Source organism: Topomyia yanbarensis, chromosome 1, assembly GCF_030247195.1.
Source record: "Topomyia yanbarensis strain Yona2022 chromosome 1, ASM3024719v1, whole genome shotgun sequence".
NCBI lineage: Eukaryota > Metazoa > Arthropoda > Insecta > Diptera > Culicidae > Topomyia > Topomyia yanbarensis.
The window spans coordinates 5830022-5853339 of record NC_080670.1 but is presented as its reverse complement, the minus strand read 5'-3'; the positions used below and the strand labels follow the sequence as shown (position 1 = coordinate 5853339).

Sequence of the window (23318 nt, the reverse complement as noted above, 5' to 3'; positions counted from 1 at the left end):
TTCCCGGGGAAAACACGGGAGTTTTAGAGTACCTTATCTGGAAAATCATAGCAGATTACCTTAGTTTGAATTTTTTCGCAGTGCCGGTAATGAGAAGGCAAACACTTGGATTAGAATGATAATGAGAAGGTGGACATTTTGGCATCAGAAGTTTTTAAATATTTCTTCTCAGAGGACGCTCGAAAATTGACAAATTTTGTGGAGCGATGGAACTTTAGGAATCCCAAAGGTATCAACAAACGTTGGTCCAAGAGAATGGATGAAGGTCATGGCTTCATTCGGGCGATATCTCGGGTCATGTACAATCAATATACGTATAAGGCCCATCTCCGGCGTATTGAGGACGTGGAGAGCGGTATCTGCACTTATGGTGGCGATTATAGCGATATTAAACATGTTGTCTGGTCGTGCGCAAAGCGTTCTAGTGTCAGATCTCCGTTAAACGAATCCCTTCGGCCTCGCTCCAGCCAGTCCGAGATGCTATACCAATATTCGTTACTGATACTTTTTGCAGGTATCAGGCAACTAGCAGTTGGGAAATTGGATTCTGAGATGATGATGACTTTCATTGGTTCAGTTTTCGATAAAAATGCGCTGAAAAAAAAATTCAGTTTGAGCAAGTAAAAGTTTTTTTGAAATAACTTTTCTCTTAACTGCCCAACTTGAATTTTTGACGGTAGTTAGGGAACATAATTACCTATCTTGGAACAACTTTCATCCAAATTAAAGAAGAGTTTTTTTTGAAAATCGACTTTAAATTTTTAAAATCAATTTTTTCATTGTAGAAGTCGATGAAAATTTTTTTCAATATTTTTACTAAAAAGTTAACTAATTTTGTGAAAATCACTCCTACAACATTTTTTTGTAGGATTTGTCATTTTTAGACTATAGCCATTTGAAAAAAAATGGTAAAAAACTTTAACCCTTTTCAAAAGACACTCTAGATCATTTTTGGAAAAAAAAAAAACGCTTTTAATCCACCTAACAGTGTGATGAGTCATTTCTTATAACTCTTATCACTCTCTTCGGATATTATATTGTTTGAGAACATTTAGAACTTGATGCTTCGCGATGTTTTTGATAACACATACTACATCGTCGCCGTTGTGCTATCTTATGACAAACGCCATTTTGGGGTGAACTGAGTTAGATATGCCATGTTACTAAATTTTAAAATCTCTATAAAGTTGCGTTTTCAGAATTTTGAAATTCTAGTGGTTTACTGAGATATAGCGAAACACGATTATGACAAGCGCCAGTTTCTCGAGTGATCGAGTTGTGCTATCTTATGACAAAGAAATATCAGACAACACACCCAGATTGTTGGCTTGCTATAAGCCAAAAAGCTTATAGCAAGCCAATAGATGTCTCTCATGACATAGGTAATTTCTATGCATATAAACCATAACCATTAGCTAGGTTTTTGTCTCGGGAGCAAAACTTTTCCTACCATAGTTTTTTTCTGGGAATGGTTGGCTTATATTTTCAACATTATTGAACAAATTTCCTATTGAGATTTCCACTAGTTTTGGAAAGTATACCGAAATGTAGTGATGGATTATGCAAGAAGACTATTTGTTTCGTCTAGTCACCTATCAACACAAACATTGTTTGATATATATTGTCTCTAAATTGTTAATGGAACCATCTTTTGTTTATTGTTTTTCCCGAATAAAGGAGGAAAACTGGAAAAACTTTGTGTTCCAATACTATCATTTTGTAACCTGATATTGCTGCTATCGCATGGAAAAGTATAATATCGCACATAGCTATCTATAGCACATAATTTCACGAATCAGTTATGATTCATTTTTATATGAAATCTTCTGTGCATATTTGTGACACGTCATACATATTTTATCATCAATACACACTTATGACACGTATGCGAGCGACTTTGGTTTACATTTTAGGCAAAAACTGTAAGTGTAGTCAACCGATCTTCACACAAATCGAGAGATTACTTCAGAAAAGATAGAAGCATCGAATGTTTTCTCCGAAAAGCTTGTAGAATTTATAAATTTTAAGATATTCAATCTCAAACTTTAAAAATCGTTTTTCTCGAAAAGTGCTAAATGGCGCTTGTCATAAGATAGCACAACAGCGACGACATGGGATAGTGGCAGGACTCAGAGAATCGATCAAATCAGCATAGGACAACATCAGTGCTAGAAATCTCAAACCAAATCAATGGGAAAGCGAAAAAATGGCCAATAAAATAGACATACAAACGAATTATTGTTAATGATCTGTTAATAAAATATCTAAATTGTGGTAGGAAAACTGAATTTTCCTAAAGGGGTTATATATTGTACTAAGCCAAAAAACAGAATTTTTTTTAATCGATTTGAAGTTTATACTTTACTCAAATTTCCAACGCGACTGAGAACTAAGAAATCAACGCTTTTTCTTGAAAAGGGCGATACTAGCAGTGATACCATTCAAAGAAAATCAACAGTGAATATTTCCAGACTTGGTTTTATTTCCTATTTAAGAACTATTGTGTTTTTTACATCCTAGATTGCATGATTCAGTGATCGAAACCCAAAACTTCATAAAGTATTTGAAATTATTAAATTATAATTTGATTTTGCTATTGAAATTGACAAAATGGCAGTATCGCCCCTTTGGCGATTGTTTTCTTTTTCGGTAACACCTATCAGCATTGAAGTATCGCCCTTACGATTTTTTACAATAACTACCGTTCTACACCACCGATTTCGTCCGTGTTTTTTTCAATAGCGATCATTGTTACTATTTACAGCTGGTATCAGCTTGATAATCCTAAAAAAATACGAAAATAACAGCTTCGCCTCTAAACTGCTAGCAAAAAAAGTATCGCCCTGTTTGTTTGCATGGAGCGTGGAGGGCGAAACATTAAATAAACAAACAAAAATACAGTTTCGCCCGTTGTATTTTTTGCTGTAGTTTAAGAAAGCAATATCGTAGAATCCAAATTTTTAGGTTAATTTGTTGCGTTTCAAAGCCCTCATTCGCATGTATGAAAAAAGCCCTATGTTTACATTTGTAAGTTTCGCCCTTTTCACAAAAAAGCGTTGAAATGAAATCGCAGCTCCTGATATCACGCTATCTCTGAAGTGCATGCGTGCATAGTTCCAAATTTTACTTCGACATCGACTTTTTCTAAAGGTGACTTCCCAGTAGTATCCTTGATTTAAATTATTATCGCTAATCCTAATGCCAAAGAACAAATAAAAACCTCTCGAAAACGAACCGTTAGGGAAAATCATCATCATTACTGGAATTTTCATTTTCACGAATCTTTTCGATAACCTTCCGTCACTTGCGTTAATGCACTGGGTGCACAGTGCTCTGAAAATCTAGCGAAATCGTCTTAGGGCACCAGCGGGTCTAATTCAGAGCTATTTGCACGGCGAGTTAAATCTGTAAAGAATACTAAAAATTAATTTCTATTCCATAATTTTCAGTTCAGCAATTCGAGAGATCGTGCTCACCGCAAGCCATGAAAAATAGACTACGTTGTGAAGCGATGGTCACTATTTATTAAAAAATCACGGTTAAATAAAAAATTAAACTATTAAAAAAATTTCAAATAGTTTATAATTTTCACAAACTTATTAGGAAAAATTGTTTAATAAGCTTTTGTAATATTGTGTAGGAAAAAAGCTGAAATTTTCAGTATTTTCTCTATCTGCAACATATAAACCCTTAAGTATACCAATTAATTGTTATACGAATTGGAATAGGTTCGCCAAAGTCTATAAAATAACCCCTTGAAAGCTACCTAAACATTGTTGTAGTTCGATGCAATAAAAAAATCCCCAAAAATGAAATGTACCTATTAATGTGAAACACAGTGAATAATACATACAGTAAAGACCCATTTTTATCAATCTCATGGTGTATTTTAGGCTGACAAAATGGGGACATTGACTAAATCGGGCTTTTTTTCTTTATAATAAACTGAAGCTGTTAAAATATTCTTCCCGTCCCTTGATGTAGTCTGATAACTATTTCTGATTATGATGAACTTTTTATTTTGGCATATTTCCATCTTCATGATACGGAAAACATGCTCAAGAAAGGATTTACTCGAATTCAGTCTTGTTCGTGTGCTAGAGCTCATCAAACATATGTTCATATTTGGCTGATAAAATTGGGGTGTCAATGTATTATAATAGATATTCAGCATTCGAAGAAGTTTCTTGTGAACGACTGTAGAACAACTTTGTTTCTACTTACTTGAAGTCAGCGGCGTAGCCAGAAATTCGGTTTGGTAAAGGTTTGGTGAAAATGGATCTTACTGTCCAAACGGCATAATTCCGAAACCGCAATTTTTGAAATTTTAAAATTATGCAGAATTAATTTTTCAGAAAATAGTAACAGAGATTGTGTCTTTAGCGAATTTGTTGAGACTTTATTGTAGTCATGAATATTAACCTGAGAAAATTCACCATAAATACTTCTTGGACGATATACCGTCAAAATTATTTTATCAAATGATGCGCTGTTTAACGTTTGTAAGACTCATCGAAGATACTAAACCTCCGAAATCGGCGGTTTCAAAATGATGCTATCTTGACCTTAAATTACTGTTTTTGAACATTTGACCTATACATATAATTGGTCATACAACACAAAATCAAATGCTCATCAAAATCGATCAGAACCTGCTAGAGTCGAATGGAAATCGTAATTTTTCATAAATTTCTCTCTACATTCGGAAAGTGTTATCCTCGTTATTAATCATATTACGTTTTCGTCTCAACTCGACGTATTCCCAAAATATAAACCTGTTTTAATCCACCTAGTGGTGCAATTGTGCTTTTCTCATTTGTCCAGACTACGATTCCATGGCTAGTTATGTTCAATACAATGGTGGAAATGAATATTACATGTTCAGTACGATTTGCACATACATACAATGGATCGACAGCCACGATCTTGAGATACTATGTATTGATACTGAAACATCGCTTGAAACCAGCGGTGGATCATGGAGAAAGATCCGGGAGGTCCGGGTCCTGCCGAATTTTCAACTTGTTAAGAAATTTTAAACTAGTTTTAATTTTAAAGTAGCAGTATGATTGACTATTTTTAGAGTTTAACTTCGCTTCCTATTAAATAAAGACCCTTATTACAGTACATCTCTATAAAAGCGAGCTCAATTTTAAAAGAAATCTGAGGATTATGATTGATTACAGAACTCTGGAATTTTCTATTGGAATGTTTTCAGGCAGGAATTTGATATTGATGCTATTAGACAACTGTGAAATCAAAACCAATAGATCAGTTACATATCAGGACCCATTCCGACAATTTATCAAAAGTCCTCATGATGTTTACAACAACAGGTTATCAATCCACGGATCAGATAATTGTTATTGTAAAATTTAATTAAAGCAGTCTGCATCAATAAATTTTCAACTTCAATCCAATATTTTTTTTGGGTGTGGTGGGGGGGGGGGGGGGGGTTGTATGGTTTTAAACCCCAAAACCTTCTCTTGGCTACGCCGTTGCTTGGAGTTATTTATTTCGGTTTCCATTTTCCGATATGTTTCAGATCGATCCGATGGTCATAAGTTAGAAAAATTGCAGTCAGAAGTTTCGCACAAATGAACATTTTTGCACTGATAAGTTATCAAGTTCCTTCCAGACAACTTGGAAGTGTTCGGTGATTATTTCTAGCGGTTGTAGATAGTAAAATGAAATACAAAATTCGTTTTATCGAAATAATGTTTAGCTTATTTCAATGGATTATTACTATATTGAACAATAAATAGGCGACAAAGAGTAATCAACAAACAACAAGCCATAACTTTTAAAGTATTCAAAATAGATATTTAAGGTCTTTAGTAAAGTTATTCGCAAAAGTAAGAGCTACAAAATTGCTGAAGGCATCATTTCGATATAATCACTTCCAAGAAAATTTGTGAAAATATCTCACTCATAGGGGGATTAATCAGCAAAAGCACAATACCAAAAGAAAGGGCATATTGCCTCCATTAAATTCTCCGAAGATACTATTGACCTAAAATAAGCCGTTTTGGCGTTAATAATAGATTACATGTTTTTGGTCATATTTCTGACAATGGGAAATGATAAAAATCTTTCGTCCGAATTTAATGTTAAATATCTCTTTTGATAATAGTTCGATTTCAACAATCTATAGCTTGTTCGAAAGGTATTCGTTAAAGCTGTCTAAAAACATATGAATTGTTAATCTATATTGTCAATTTCGGCAGATAATTCAAAAAAACTGCAAAAAACGCCATTTTTACGCATTCAAACATTCATATCTTGGAAACTAAACATCAGAATCAAAAACAAATTAATAGCGTTCATACTGTTTTTTAGTTCTTTCAATTAAAATTGGTTTGGATTAAATCGGTTCAGCCATTGCTGAGAAACACGAATGAGAATTTGTCCGTTACATACACACACACACAGACACACACACACAGACATTGTCCCAAATCGTCGAGCTGAGTCGATTGGTATATAAGACTCGGCCCTCCAGGCCTCGGAAAAAATCTTGAAAGTTTGAGCGAATTCTATACATTTCTTTTATAAGAAATGTAAAAACAATGTATGTAAAGTGACTTTTTGTGACAAAGTTCTCATGTACCGACAGTTTCTTTAAAATTGGAGAGGGTGCTGCCAATATTTGTTCGAGTTGGCGCGAAATTCGTCAAATAAAACACTGGAATTTTGATAGACAAGCAAGTCTCGTTAAAGTCACCAGTGTTCCCCCAATACTTTCACTGTCAACATAATTTTTCCATTGAAGTTGCTCGTTAAAAAAAAAAATTTTCATTGATTGGAGAATTCAAGCTCATTCTTGTTTTTTTTCGCGAAATTTAATATTATGAGCAAATAAACATTAAGAAATAAAACGTTCTGAAATCTGATTTATCCAAGTAAATAACGTTGTAAAACGCGAGCTGCAATAATCGATATAAGTTATATTCAGCCCGAAACCAAGCTCTCTAATGGCACTTGGTGTAAGTCACCTCCGTTTCGACAATTATTTGCTCCGTTCGAATATTGACACTATTCAGCAAACATTCGAAAAATAGTATTATTTTATTTTGCCTTGGCACCATTGCACAGTGGTCCAGATCGCTAATTTAGGAGGAATTTTTACTTTCTGACAAACCTGTATAATTTAGCCGTATCATGTCTTAGGATGAATTTGTGTACTTTAGAAGATGCTTCTTTTTATTGGAATAGTTATTAGGGTGGTACTAATTTATCTAAAATACGAAAATAAACTTTTTACTGATGAAAGATATAGCTCCACAGTCTTCCACAAAGTTGTAAAGTAACTTATTTTGAATAAATTTGTTGAACATATTAAAGCTCTATCTCTTTTAGTTTTTGTTATACAAGAAATTAAAAAAAAAAGATTAGGGTGTTCCTGAAAAAAACGTTTTTTTAGTATAACTTTCGTATCTTTTACTTTTTGTTAACACAACCTTTGAACAGCTTATTGAAAACTTCAAGCCGAGTATTTTTCTCCAAGACACCGAAGGTCTAACTTTTTTCTTTAAAAAGTTATGGACACTTTTCGTTAAAAAAATAGCCTATTTCAAGGCTCAATATCGCTGATGCGGGCACCTAAAATTGAATTCTGTTTCCACCACATGAAAGACCATACTTATTAGTATATTTGAGCAAAAATTGGCGAATACGATATTTTTTTAAAATTTGCAATTTAGATTTAAAGTTTGTAGTTTTGCAGGTTCAACGCATTAAAGCATTTACACACATATCGTTGTATTATGAAAAAAGCCATTTTCAAATATCATTCTCTCATCGCAGCAAGCTTTGCATAAGTGAAACGACTGTCAAAAAAGGTTTCTGATTTTATTCGTTTTAAATAAAACTAGTAAATATGGATATTAGTCGAAGAGAGTTGGCGAATTTGCTTATTGCTGGTAAAAAGACAGATGAATTGCTTAAGTTCATTACAAGTAGTAATCCAAATGTAAAATTGAGACTTGTTAATGTTCGAAAGAAATTTTATATTTTGTTAAAACAACCTTTGAACAGCTTTTAGAAAACTTCAATCCACGTTTTTTCATAACTCTGAAAGTCTAACTTTATACTTTCAAAAGTTATGGAAACTTTTCGCTCATAAATAGCCCTTTTTCAAATGTCATTATCTCTGATTGGGGCAAATAAAAGTAAGTTCGGATTGAACCATAGAAAAGAACATACTTTTAAGTATATTTGAGCAAAAATTGGAAAATATTATTTTTTTTAAGCATGTAATTTTAAATTTACTAACCAAAGTTTTAAATTTTATCGCATAGCGACATAAAAGAAATTGCCTAAAGCCTTTGTATTTCCTTTTCTGTTTTGCTTACATATCAACAATACAGAATGTGTTCATTAAAAATAATTTGGCTATGACAACAATTTATGATTTATATAAGGAGAATTTATTCAATGCCAATTAATTCAAAAGTAGATGCATTGCATTTTCAGGTATATCCAGCGGTGCTCGTTGAATTCGACGTTTACATTTAAGAGAAATTATAGGATCTGATGAAACAAGAAGTCTCTTGAAAACGTCATCAAGATTGACGAGTCGATCGAATTTGCGTGCGTGGAATTCTCGAAATCTGCGAATACTTTTATTCCTGGTTTCTTGAACTTCTTCACTGCACATACCTACTGGCAGCATGTTATGTTGAATAATGCTTCCTCCATGGACCAGGAGTTTATGCACGGTTGGTGAGAGAGCGTACCAACCATACAGGCGTACATAAAGCAATCGTGTATCTTCGGCGTAACTCCGGTAAGCATCCGCGTTAATTCCCAATTTGCTGTTGATGATTGTTAATAGCACATACATACGTTCTAGCAACATTTCGTCCAACCCGGTTTCTTCTGCAACGACATCTCGGTTTCTGAAAAATTTTCGAGCTGTGTTACCATCGTTAGAATTTCCGCCACCTGGCAAAGGTTCGCTAATACGAAGACCTAAACGGTCACGTAACGCTTGTCGAATTTTTATTTGTCGTTCCTTAAGCTCGCTGGTATTTTTGCCTACGCGCCAACGCGGTTTTGCTAGAGCTAAACGGTAAGCAATATTCAATAGTAACTCCATTGCTCGTATTAATGCATGTAAAGGTGAAAAAACATATAAACTATCCGGTGGATCGCTGGCTTCCAGTAAAGGATCATTCAATCGCTTTCCGGAGCGTTTGCATATATAACACGCTTGAGACGGTGTGCCTGTTACGTCATTCACTACCTTCGTATCAACCATGGAAAATATGAAGCTTGAACTAATCGGAATCTTGCGCATATTAACATTTACTATAGTCGGGACTAATTCATCGATTTGCTTGTTCATCGCGGCAACTTCATCCTTTGTTAGTTCAGGATTTTCCTTCTTGAAAATTAATTTTACTGGTCGGCACAGGGATACTGAAGATGGAAAATCATTATTCCAAAGAATGCAATCTCTTGACTCATCTTTCCGGCGACTAACTACACGTAAAGGTACTATAGATAGAGCAAATATATGCGAATCGTTATACTCGAATAGTTCTCCATTTTCATCTTCGTCAACGCACATTTGCTTGTATCTATGTTCAAGTGGAAAAGAGACTGTCAGTCAAAGTTTACAAGAAAAATAATGTTGCCTACCGGGAATGGTTGCTGCTTCCATCGCAGCCCCACTTAAAGATAACAAACGTATTATCCTCAGGATGCAGTGGTAGAACTCCAATATTCAGAAACGAGATGAGTCGTTCCACGGTATGGTTAACAAGAGCTTGAAGGGGAACATACGCACAAGAAGGCTGAACAGAAATTCCTGAAAAAAATTGTTGATTCAGGGACGAATCTTTGAGAATAGTACATACCGATCGGATAGCATAGTTTCTTTTCTTCTACTATTTTATTATACGCGGGATAAATGTCCAAACCCTTCTGCATAACTGAGCTGCGTATGTTTTGGTACTGCGCCTTAGAAAAATCATTTTCACAAATAAATCTAAGTGCCTCCTCCGCAGTAAACGTTTCTGCAATCGGGACAGCCATAGATCCTAAATTCTCTACGGTAGATCTGACGGGACTTTTCGACAATCGTTCGATTTGTCTGCCAACTAAACGGAAACCAGTAGAATTAGCGTTGACGGCTGACGCTAAACCAAGTTCTTCCGTGGAATACTTATCGCGCAACTTTCCTAATCTTTTTATTTTGGCTCTGCGACATATTTCGGAAAATGGTTTCCTCTTTCGGCCTTTACCTTTACCTTCGACTTCGAATCTTAGCTTTCCTTCAAGCCACACAAAATTTTCCAGCTCAAACCGAATTTGCGTGCGCTTACTCCGAATCCACAACCTTCTAAATTCCAACATGAAGATTTTTATTTTCTTCCGAGCACTAACAAGTCTCAATTTTACATTTGGATTACTACTTGTAATGAACTTAAGCAGTTCATCTGTCTTTTTACCAGCAATAAGCAAATTCGCCAACTCTCTTCGACTAATATCCATATTTACTAGTTTTATTTAAAACGAATAAAATCAGAAACCTTTTTTGACAGTCGTTTCACTTATGCAAAGCTTGCTGCGATGAGAGAATGATATTTGAAAGTGGCTTTTTTTCATAATACAACGATATGTGTGTAAATGCTTTAATGCGTTGAACCTGCAAAACTACAAACTTTAAATCTAAATTGCAAATTTTAAAAAAATATCGTATTCGCCAATTTTTGCTCAAATATACTAATAAGTATGGTCTTTCATGTGGTGGAAACAGAATTCAATTTTAGGTGCCCGCATCAGCGATATTGAGCCTTGAAATAGGCTATTTTTTTAACGAAAAGTGTCCATAACTTTTTAAAGAAAAAAGTTAGACCTTCGGTGTCTTGGAGAAAAATACTCGGCTTGAAGTTTTCAATAAGCTGTTCAAAGGTTGTGTTAACAAAAAGTAAAAGATACGAAAGTTATACTAAAAAAACGTTTTTTTCAGGAACACCCTAATCTTTTTTTTTAAATTTCTTGTATAACAAAAACTAAAAGAGATAGAGCTTTAATATGTTCAACAAATTTATTCAAAATAAGTTACTTTACAACTTTGTGGAAGACTGTGGAGCTCTATCTTTCATCAGTAAAAAGTTTATTTTCGTATTTTAGATAAATTAGTACCACCCTAATAACTATTCCAATAAAAAGAAGCATCTTCTAAAGTACACAAATTCATCCTAAGACATGATACGGCTAAATTATACAGGTTTGTCAGAAAGTAAAAATTCCTCCTAAATTAGCGATCTGGACCACTGTGCATTGTAATCGTGGTCTGCCGAAAGGCGATCCCTTCATCAAACTCTAACCCCCCAGCCCTACTATCTCTATCCAAGTACCAAGAATTCAGTCAAGAGCAAAAGCTCTCCAAAAAGCGAAAAGCGGAAAAACCAAGTGCAATCACACCCATCCTCTTCCTCGCGGATGGGGGCTAGCAGTGCGGATCATATGTGAGCACCCTCAGCCACCGAACGAACCAGCAATAGTCTCTGGGATACGCGGAAAGTTTTAGTGCGCTGCTGCTGTCTCTTTTAGCTCCACTCTTCCCCTCCCGTCAGCAGAGCGCTCTCCACGCCAAGTACCCTCCACACAAAAGCAATTAAAACTTAATCCTAGCCAGCCACGACATGTTACATATACTTATATGGTCTCTCTTCTTTTCTCCCCCTCACTTCGGGTTCCTGGCCGGTGGTTCCCTTCGCCGCGGACACCGGAACCTGTTGTTGTTTATTATTTTCATCCACAGGCCACACTAGCACCGTTATTTCGGATCCAGGAGCAGCTACCGCAGTTCAAACTGCACAGCCTGGAACCGGGCCGGGATTACCAGCTGCTGGTCTATGCGGTGAATGCGAAGGGCAAAAGCGACCCACCGTTCGTGATCGACAAAGTGCGCGTTGGATCGGCACTGATACCACCGTACGGTAAGTACCACACCACGGACCGACCGACCGGATCCGGACTGCGTTGATGTTTTTAAAACCTCGCGGCGGATGGTAGAAGGGAGAGAGGTACCGTTTTTAGCTAGGATTAGTCATTTGGACCGAAATGATATTAAATGCAGTTGGTAAACAGAGCCGGAGGTGGCTTAAACTGTTTGTATATGCGATATGTGTTTCTATTGGGGCCATTTCAGGAAAGTTAGACAGTATGGAATGCGTTGGGTATTTTGCTATGTTAGCGAATCGATTCCATCTGGGATCGATTTATTTGCGAATAGGAGAAAAATCGAACTAAAAAGCGTTTTCAATTTTTATCAACAATAATTGAATAGCATGTTTTTTTGCCAATACTGAAATGGTCTTCTACCCTCAATCAATGAAACCCTATTCCGTCCTACGTTTATTGCTGCCATTGGAAGTTATGAAGCCAGACTGGGTTTATTTTCTACAGGCACTATCGAGTCCAGTTGACCTGGATTCGGAACGTTACAAAGCCATGAAAATGACAACCCGATAAAAGGGAACAGAACCGGAATCAATAGTCAATTTTTCAAACAGGAAATGCTTGAATAAATTTGTTCTGGGCATTACGCAATTCCATTCCTTTCGTACCGGCCCCCCCACGCACACTTCACCTATCCCGGTGGAGTTAATCAACTTCCAGTAGAATCCATTTGTCACAATCACAGAAGGAAGCCGGCCCGGTCTGATGCTAATTCGAAGCTTTGCTTCGGATTCGCTTCTGATTGACTCGGAAGTGCCCAGTCATGGCGCAGGAGGCGGTCCCGGGGTAAGAGTGTTGTCAGCTTGCTTTCTCGGGGCAAAGATTCGGTAATTAATTTGAATATTCCATTTCGATGAAGAGAAAATTCAAATTTCGGTTCGCATAGGTTAGGTGATGTAACACCCGCCGATTCTTTCTGTTCGATGGAAGGATCCTCACAGATATGCAAATCAAGTTTTATTTCTCATCTTTTAGCCAAAAGCATGACTCGTCTAAATTGATGCTTCATCCGTCGCCGGCTTGGGAGTGAAGAAACTGGCCGCGCTTTTCCCCGCTCAGCCCGGGGATGATTGAAGGGACAAAAGAAATGGGCGCTGCTTTTCTTTTCTTTGTTGCTGGGATGCTACGTGAATCAATGACTCGATCGATGTCGGTATAAAATGCTCATCAATCTTGTATTCCGTTGGCCAGCAGTGCCCATTTGGGGTGGGAGACAGAGCGCAAAAAAAAATCTTGCCGCTTCGAGTGATGCTGAGAACGTAGCTTCTGAATAGAAGTGATAGAACAGAAAAAAAAATCCGGATAGTCTTTTTGTAAAGAACGACCACTTTCCAATCCGCAATCAATTTGTGGAACGGTGGGTGAAATTCGTTAACCATTTGACAAAAAAAGGTTGATTTTTCAAGTATCTGCCAAGCTTTAGAATTGGCGGCACAGCAACACATTTCAGATATTTTCTTTCTGTATATTCTCTTGTTACACTCAGATTCTTAATTTTGATTAGTTATAATCCAAAAAACTTACGACGATTTTTGAACAATTTTTTTTTTTGCACGAATTTCGCAATTAACGCGATTTCTACATTTATTTAAAGTACTTTTGAATACATAGAACTTGGATTTTTGAAAAAGTTGAAAAGACACATTTTGAAGGTTCCTTTTGGTCTAAATTTCAACAATCTGGGTGGTTTGGAAAAGGATTAACGAGTAGATGCCAAATTTCGGTGTCTGACGCCAGTTTGATATATTATTTCGATAATAATTATGAAACTAACTTCAAATTAAATTACATCTAAAAGAATATTAAATTCACTGATCTGAAAAATATAAGTAAATTTTTCTCTGAAAAAGTTTTTTAGCTTGTCGGCTGAAACAAAAAAAGATAGGTGGCGTATTCTTTTGAATTAGAGCTAATATGAGAGAAACATCCAAGTTTAATAACCTAAATACAAGAAGAGCTGAGTGCATCACGTCAAATAACAAATTACGCAGCTTTTCCAGTGTAACAATCCGAATCATTCGAATGATGATGTTAGCTAGTTAGATTTTTGTGAAATGAATGAAAACTCGATTCAAAACGCCAGCTTTAAAATACTTGACTTCTAAAAAGTTACTTAAAATCATTAACTGGAAGATATGCGGACATTATTTAATAGGAACTTCTTGCACCTTTCCGATGGAACCCACTGATTTAGAATACAAAGTATGCTTTTTGGATAAATAATTCTTTTATTAAAGGCGCCAGCCTATTTTTTTAAATTTTCTGAAAATTGTCTCACAGCTTTTATACGGTACTATGATAATTTTGAGATGGCATTCGCAATGTTGTTTCAATACAACATTTGAGATAACGCAGAATCTAAATTAGGGTAAACTCCTGTATTTATGCATAGGTGCATATAACCTTAACTCAAATTAAGTCATATTTTTGTGTTTCGGATTCTCCTCGAAAGAGAGACGGTTTGGTGGTATCCAACAGGGAAAACATCGAAGTGAAGCATTTATGTGCAAAAAAAAATCTCACCCTAGAAGCTGAATTCGAACCTGCAACCTTCGAGACCCTCGCCAATGTGATAATCACTTGTTCTTTCTGGGACGCCACCATAACCCAGGGATAGCATAAGGGTTTGTGCATTGGGTCGGAGTCTCAAAGGTTGCTGGTTCGAATCCTGCCTCTTGGGGGAGATTTTTTTCACATAATTGTTTTCGCTTCACTCCCCATTTTGAACTATTTTTCCCCGTTAGATATCACCAAAAAATTCTTTTTCAGTTAGATGTGTTTAAAGACAAACTCGTTATTTGCAAAAAAGTTCAATTACTCGTATAATGATTGAGATTTGATGGCATGTTTAGAAGGATTTTTAATGTAGAATACATTTAAGCTTTCAATATAGGGGTCCCGTTTCAAAATATCGGCTGCGGCACCGCGTCAGATTTTGAACGTTAATAACTTTTATCATACTTAACAGAATGATTTGATTTTTAGGCCAATTTGTTGAAAATATGTTCCTCTATGCTGTATTAAAATTTTAAGTATGTATAACATGCACTAATAACAAAAAATTGTGTTTTGAAAAATCTTTCGAAAACGACTCGGAAAAGTGAAAATTTTCAGCCCATCCCGCACAGAGCCGTCAAAATGGTGGACCAACCGAACAATAAAATAATGAAAAGTTTATATATAGGTCCACTACATGTTTGTTTTATGATTATTCGTATTTGGTTGCTTGACGAGAGCAGTTAGTGGGGGAAAGACGGCATACTCCTTTGGTTAGGCCATTAGAAGCCGGACGGAAAGGAAAGGCTCACGCACGGCACGAGAACGAGCGAGAAAGCGATAGTAGTGCATATTAGCGCGATTATATAAATATCTGTCGGTCGGTTTTTCTCATTCGTATTCGTTCAAGTACTAGCAAGCAGCCAGTCCACCGAAGTAAAGCAGTTGGCAATGACGACGGTCCGAAAAAGTGCCCCAGCTACTGGTGACTCATCGGAACTGTCGCCCTGCAAGAATTTCGCCCCAACTAAAGGGCAACTAATCTGTAGGCTATCGTTCCAGCGTCTATATAAGAAATACGATGTGTGGAACGAAAGAAAGAGAATTTAAATTATCCTCTCTCGCTCGTTTTCGTGCACTGCTTTTCCATTCCTTTCTGCTGCTAATACCATCATAACTTAAACGAATGTGCATGTTCCCCCACCATCTCATGGCCAGTGTTGCCACAATTGCATGTTGCTATTACACTTTGAATTATTTTATCGATCCTCTCTAGTATTGATAAAATATAGAACGTGCAAAGTACACTAGTCGCATGCTTTTATTCGAACTTTTTGGCAGCCTCCGTTGATTAACTGCATAAATCGATTTGTTTGTGCAGCTCCTTGCTAGTAGCAAACTAAATAGCCTTTATCAGCGCTAACAAATAACACAAAAGAATTTAAATTTGTGAAAATATTTTCCTTCCTTCTTTTCAAATCTGTAACATTCTTTGAAAATATTGTTTGAATGTTGTTATTGAAAAACTGAACATGCAAGTTTGCTAGCACTGGCCACTACATTGAAGGCGATGGAAAGACAGAATATTCGTTTTGGTTATGCTAGTATTGGTAGCCGAACGGAAAGGAAAGGCGCAGGAATGGAACGAAAACGAGCGAGAGAGCGATAGTAGTGCTTTCTCGTGTGTTTATATATGAATATTGGTCAGTCGGTTTTTCTCATCATTCGTATTCGTTCAAGCACTAGCAAGCAGCCAGTCCACCGAAGGAAAGCAGTTGGCAATGGCGATGGACGGAAACAGTGCCCCAGCTACTGGTGACTCATCGGAACTGTCGCCCTGCAAGAATTTCGCCCCAACTAAAGGGCAACTAATCTGTAGGCTATCGTTCCAGCGTCTGGTTCGTGAGATTGTACAGGACTGCAAAGTCGAGCTACGCTTACAAACCTCAGTCGTAATGATGCCCCGAGAAGCCAACGATGCCTACTGGTTCGAGAATGCAAAATAGTGCGCCTGGTTTGTTCGAGAATGCAAAATACTGCACCAAACGCATAACTTTCAGGCCAAATATATTAAACTGGCTCACCGTGTCGCGGGGAGTGCGTCTGAATTATGCTCCCGCAATAAAACAATAAACGGTTCTTTTCAGGACCAATTAATTGTGTTCTAATAAGAGTTAAACTGAAATATCCATTTGAGGTGTTTAACAATTTTCAGCAAGTAGGTTAGAAATACGATATGTGGATAGAAAGAGAATTTAAATTATCCTCGCTCGTTTTCGCGCACTGCTTTTCCATTCCTTTCTGCTGCTAATACATCATAAATTAAACGAATGTGCGTGTTCCCCACCATCCCATGGCCAGTGTTGCCACAATTGCATGTTGCTATTACACTTTGAATTATTTTTTCGATTCTCTCTAGTGTTGATAAAATATAGAACGTGCAAAGTACACTAGTCGCGTGCTTTTATTCGAACTTTTTGGCAGCCTCCTTTGATTAACTGCATAAATCATTAGATTTAAATTAACGTCTCGAAGTGAAGTCACGATGCTCCGGTTATGTCACAGACATTACCCACCCATCTTTTTTTAGTTTAGTAGAGCGAATACGAATTACTATCGCTCTCTCGCTTGCTCGTTTTCGGGCTATGTTCCTTTTCATTCTTTCCTGCTACTAATACTAGCATAATCAAAACGAATGTGCGTCTTCCCACCATCCATTTAGTGAGCAGTGTTGCCAAACGCATTTTCAGTTTTTCATCAATAACATTTCAACAATATTTTCAAAGAATGCTGTAGATTCGAAAAAAAGAAAAATAGTTGGTGATGGAAAAGAATTCCCAATTAGAATTTTTAACCATAATTATAACGAATCATTTGAAAATTTCACATGCAAACGTAATTTCGTTGCATATCATTAGATTTGGATTAACGTCACAAGTGTAGTTACGACACTCCAGTTATGTCGCAGACATTACCCACCCATCTTTTAATGTAGAATATTTAGTCTAGAAATCAGAATGTTCCAATGGTCGTTTCAGGCGACTTCAACATAGATGTTTCAAAACAAGAGAATTTGAAATTTGTTTATTTTATGAATGAATGTTTCAAGCTTCGTTTGATCTCTGATCCATCACAAGCAACTACACTTGCAGGCACATGCATTGATCTTGTATTTGTCAAAAACGTCAATGCAGAAACCCGAAGATATATTTCGTACTTTTCATATCACAGACCAATACTTTTTTTAATTGATCCAGTGGTTTAATTTCAAATGTAAACAACGCTTGAAAAATTATAACCGGTTGACGACCTACACCTACACCAATCATGTCAGAATCACCTCCTGGACAACAGCTAAGCCCGGAAATAGTAAGAAGTCAGAAGCATCCAACGAAAATCGAAGCCAGCGCATCTCCCCACCAAGGCCAACAACGCCAACAAAAACGGTCCTTGTCAGGACCACCATCATTTTTGTAAAGAATAATTTGAAATATTCCTCGCCCAAATCACCTTTTGTCCGAAAATTCCAATGAATATCAACATATTTGAAGAACGTGTTCCTTATGTATTCTACATCTCTCCGGTTATGTCGCAGACATTACCCACCCATCTTTTTTTTAATGTTCATTCTCATTTTTTGAATTACAACACTACATAACTATAAGTAATGTGTTTTATGTTCCATATTTTCTTTGAGTACTTCTGTATTCTCCTTTTTTCTGAAATTCCTTTTATTTTTCTTATGTCATTTATTAGTAGATTTCAGTTTTCGTCTAAATACTTGTTCTTTCTACTTTCATTTTATGCTCGCGTTCCTTTGTTTTTATTTTGTATGATAATATATGTTTTTTCTTTATTTTGTTCTTTTTCCGGTTGCTATTTTTATTTTATTTCATCCATATCTTTGTATTTTCGGCTTTGCCTTATTATTAATTAGTTCTATTTAATAGTTTTACTTATTCTATTTAGTTTAGTTAATTCAATCATCCAAATTTATTTTCTTATTGTTTTTATTTTCCCTATGTCATTTTTGTGTCCTTTTTTCCAATTCATCCTCGTATTATTTTTCGTATTTTTCAAATATTTTCTTGTGTTTACTTTGTATTCTTCAGTTTTTCTTATTTGTCTTGTTTTTCATGATTGTTTTTTATTTTGGCGTAAGGGCCACTATACCGCTAGCTCCAAAGACGGAGACACTATAAGTGTCGGGGGTTTGATGAGATGAAGCGGAAACGCTAACTTCATAAATAATCTAGTTTCAGGTTATGGTTTTACCCAATTTTCTTCTTGATATGGAATATAGCAAATCGCTTATTTATTACGTTTTTGATGGCTTCCAACAGGGAAAAACAGATCGAAATGGTCAGTTAAACGGAAGCTATTGTGGGAAAAACCCGCCCTAGAGGTAGGATTCGAACCTGCAACCCTTGGGACTTAGGTCCAATACACCAACCCTTCTGCTATGCCCGGGATATGATAACACACCATGAAGATCACACGATTATTGTATTGGTGACAGTGACATGTGTGTTCTTGCTTGGGATGTCATCATAGCCCAGGGATAGCATAAGGGTTAACACATTGGGTCGGAGTCCCAAGGGTTGCAGGTTCTAATCCTGCCTCTGAGGTAGTTTTTTACATATTAGCATACATTTAACGGAAAAATTCAACATTTCAATCTGTTTTTCACGTTGCATACTACCAAAAACGTCTTGATTTCCATATTTTCTGTATTTTCCGTATGTTCTTAATTTTTATAATGTTTATGGTTACCACATTTTTCCAAAATTCTCTGAATTTTCCAATTCACCTACTTTTTTCATTCTATTTGTTTTTTCTTTCATATTCTTAACTTTCCTTTTCTTGTTCTCATTTTCCGATTTATCTTATGTTTTGTATTGTTCCTATGTTGTTGATGTTATTTTAATATTCTTTCCAAAACGAGATACGTTTCCTCCCATTATACTTTTTTTTATTTGCATGCGTTTTATTATTTTTTGTGCTTATTTTCCTGATAAGTTTTCCTAAATTTACCATTTTTCTGAAATTTTCTGTATTTCTTCATTTTACTAGGGTTTTCTAAATAGTCAGATTCTCCTAATTTACCCTATTCTAATAATTCACATTTGCATTATTGTATTGTTTTCGTTCATATTCCATTTCTGTTCTCTTCTTATTTTTCGAATTTTAAATAATTTATATTCCTGGAATCCTCATTTTTCCTTATTTTGAATGTTTTCCGTATAGTAATTTGTCATCTGTTTTTTTCCTTAGTATTGTAGTTTTCCTACCACTCCCATGAAGGATAGTATCAACTTTAGCATAGCCTCCCTGCTAGATGCTAATTGGAGTTGAGAACACGCTGGTCTCCGTGACTTCAAGGAGGACAAGAGCATCGCCAGGAGACGGAAGACCAGGTGGGCCCAAGGGACAGATGCGCGAGGACGCTTGTCAGAAGGCATCAAAGGCAGTAACAGCCATGCTCGTGAAAGCTAGTAAGGCGATGACGTATGCAGTATTGCTCCCCAAAAAGTTCAAAGAGGATCCACAGCTGAGGAATATGGGTGAAAACGTGGTATGCATCAGTCGTACCCAAAAAGGCGAGATGCTCTACGAACTGAAGGAGGATTCCGGCGAGGTGCCTATGATGATCTGGTTAAAGAAGGCATACGGACGAACACAGACAGCGATGATTCGTTTACCGGTAACCACTGCAGGCAAGGCGCTGGAGATAGGCAAAGCTACGGTTGGTTGGTTGAGATGTCCCATGAGTGAATAAACAAGCGGAGAAATGCTTCAAGTGCTTGGGTTTTGCACATTTAGCAGGGGCTTGCGCAGGCCTGGATAGATCCAGGATCTGCCGGAAATGCTGAGAGACAGGTCGTCATGCGAGGGATTGCACGCAGAGTCTGAAGTGCATGCTTTGCACTCCAGAGGACGGAAACGACCATCAGACGGATGGTTTCGAATGCCCTACCTACAAGAGGGGAACTGTAGGCCAATAGTTATGGAGATAACCCGGATAAACCTGAATCATTGTGACACAGCACAGCAACTGTTGTGGTAGTCTACGACACGTCTCTTTGATTGCAGAGCCGTATCAAGTAGCTTCTGATAACGGTAACTAGGTGGCGGATAGAAAGGGAACAGCTGCGATAAAAGTTATGGGCACAGATTCCCTATTCAAAAAGTGGTAGAACGCTCGTGACTGTCGAAATCAACCGCATCTTCGAGTGCAGCTGTTACGCAGCTCCAAGGTGCAAAGTGCAGCAATTCAGCCTAATGCTGGAGCAGTTAACCGAGCCGAAAGTCGGTAGTCATTGGTGGTGGCTTCAATGCCTCGACTGTATTCAGCAGAAAGCTCTAGCGAAGTTAAACGTACGATTGTGTAATGAAGAATCCGTTGGCACATTTTGCAGGGACGAGAGGGAGCCTATTATCGACGTCACATCCTGCACACCTTCACTGACAGCGAACATGGACTTAAGTGTATTCGAGAGTTATACTCATAGCAACCACCAGATGAACCGCTACCGTATCGGCCAAGAGAAACCTTGTTGCAGGATGACCGGGCAAGCGAGCGTGGAAGACGAAAGCCTTCGTTGAGCCACTTCGGCCGGATAGCAGGACCGAGAACGTTGATGCGAAAGGATTGTGACGGCCTGTGACGCCACAATGCCACGAAAACTGGAGCCTCGCACTAGACGGGACCCAGCTTACAGATGGAATGAGCTGCTCAGTACGCGCTACGCGCTGCTTGTCGCAGAGCCACAAGGCAAGCAGAATCGGAACCAGATAGAGTGGAGCGCAAGGCGACGTTTCGGGAAACTAGAGCCGCTTTAAAACAGGAGATCACACTTAACAAGGCACATTGCCACAAGGAGCTGGAGCTGGTGTTTTTGGTGCTGGTTTAGACTATATAACTAGGATTAAGCTGACGAGGAAAATCAGAAACACTATAAAAACCAAACTAACATTCCCCTTCTCTGTCTTTCCGCGATCTACGTTCGGGTCTGTCCGACGGCGGTATTGATCAATGAACACTTTAAGATTACCAGGAGTTGCACATTGGAAGATGTTTCGTAACTCCCTAAGTCCCAAGCATAATTACTGATTCCCTGTGCAATTTCAGCTAGTCCAGATCGATAACGGTGTAGCAGTCAGGGGTGGTCGCACAAGCTCAAGCTCATCGAAGAAAAATGACAACCGCACTCACACATAGCAAAAAAGGTGCCCACTTGTGTCCGTCTTGGGTGCTGTTAGCGTGTTGCTTCTGTTTCTGTTTTTTCTTTCATTCGTTTGTCTAGTTTTTCAAATATGTCCTCATGCTTTATGCCTTTCGTTATACTGTTCCAAATTTCTTATTTTCTTTATTATACCATTTTTTTTTAGAATTTTTTTTAACTATTCATTTCTCCCGTACTTTTCTGGAATTCCTTATTTTCCCGTTTTTTTTCTTGGAATCTAATTTTTTAAGCAAGTCATAAATTTGTGTTTCGGATTCTCCTCGTTAGTAGCTAACAGCTGACTGGACTGTCAACTTAACTACTAAACAGGAGAATTCGAAACACTACAATGCGACGGTAAGTTGGGTTATGCACAATTTCGGAGATTTCGGCCAATTTGGTACCATAGGGAGAATCCGCTGTATGATTCTTCTTTTCCTATATTTTCTTTATTTTTCCGTTAGAACATTCTATTAACAAGGTATTGGAAGGTACGAAAAGTTTATTTAAAGCTATCGCGTAAAGTGCAAGATTATGAAAAAGAAGCAATGTGAGGAATATCACACTTTAGGTCATGGGAAATTTCCACACTAAACTAAGCATTTTGCAACGGTATCTTAGTGTTTTATCTTATTTTGCACATTTAGTTTCTTCCTGTTAAAAAATTCTTTAATTTTCCTTATTCCAGATAAGATAAGAGGCTGTCTTGTTAATTTTGTCTCATCAGTATCTGGTTGACTTGACCAGTAAGTTGTTTGCTTATGAGCACAAGTGGTGTCCCAATTCGGACATAGTGTATATCTGAAAGAACAAAGCAGTGCTTATTTTTAGCATTCAAATTATTGACCGATTCCTTCGCAAACCATGCCCACAATCCACCCGCCCCCCTCAAAGATGGATGAATAGTTTTGTGCTGAATAATGAATCGATTTCCAACGAATATAAACGAATGCCATTATAGGTAAGAATGATTCGATCCCGCGTCGTCGAGCTGCCGCCAACCACCACCGGTGTCCCGTTCTTCAACCCGGGCATCATCCCGGTATAGCACAGAAAAAGATCTATCATCTAAGGAAAAAAATCCAACTCACAGCAGCACCCCTTACCGTGAACCGTGAATGCCAATGGAAGGCCGCCTCGATTTTCAGCGACGCACGCTAAGCTAGGCTCCACGTGGCATTCGAAGTAGGCGTATGGTTGGTGCCGATTTGTTACGGAATCGGCCGCCGATCGAATCCAATTCGTCCGCGCCATCCAGAGGAGGCATTAGAAAGCGGTTTCCGAATGAGGCTTTCAGAATACGCGGCGATCAGACAAATTTGATTGATACAATGATGACCGGCTGATGGATGGTGGAGAAGCACATCGGATTCATTGTTCGTTCGAGTCGAAATTTGATTTTGGGATGATTCGTTGAATGGGTCTTAATGCCTGAGTCATTTTCCAACTTTGTTCTGATTCACGGAGATGGAGGTCTGTTTCGCTAGGATGAGATTCGAATCATTGAACCAATAACATCTCTTCATGTCGTTTCGATGAAAGAATCTTTGGTACGGGGCGGATGGATCTAATATCGGAAGGACATACAAATACGTATACAAAACATGCGTGTAAATTAAA

At 37.4% G+C, this 23318-nt stretch overlaps 1 protein-coding gene across 5 annotated transcripts in view; it reads left to right on the top strand.

Moving 5' to 3' along the window:
* LOC131676713 (hemicentin-1) overlaps positions 1 to 23318 on the top strand; it is a 261162-nt gene that overhangs the window by 213826 nt on the left and 24018 nt on the right. For all 5 annotated transcript variants that reach the window (XM_058955978.1, XM_058955976.1, XM_058955977.1 and 2 more), the window contains one exon: positions 11777 to 11954. In XM_058955978.1, the coding sequence (XP_058811961.1) occupies positions 11777 to 11954 (178 nt within the window). The remainder of the gene's footprint in view (positions 1 to 11776; positions 11955 to 23318) is intronic.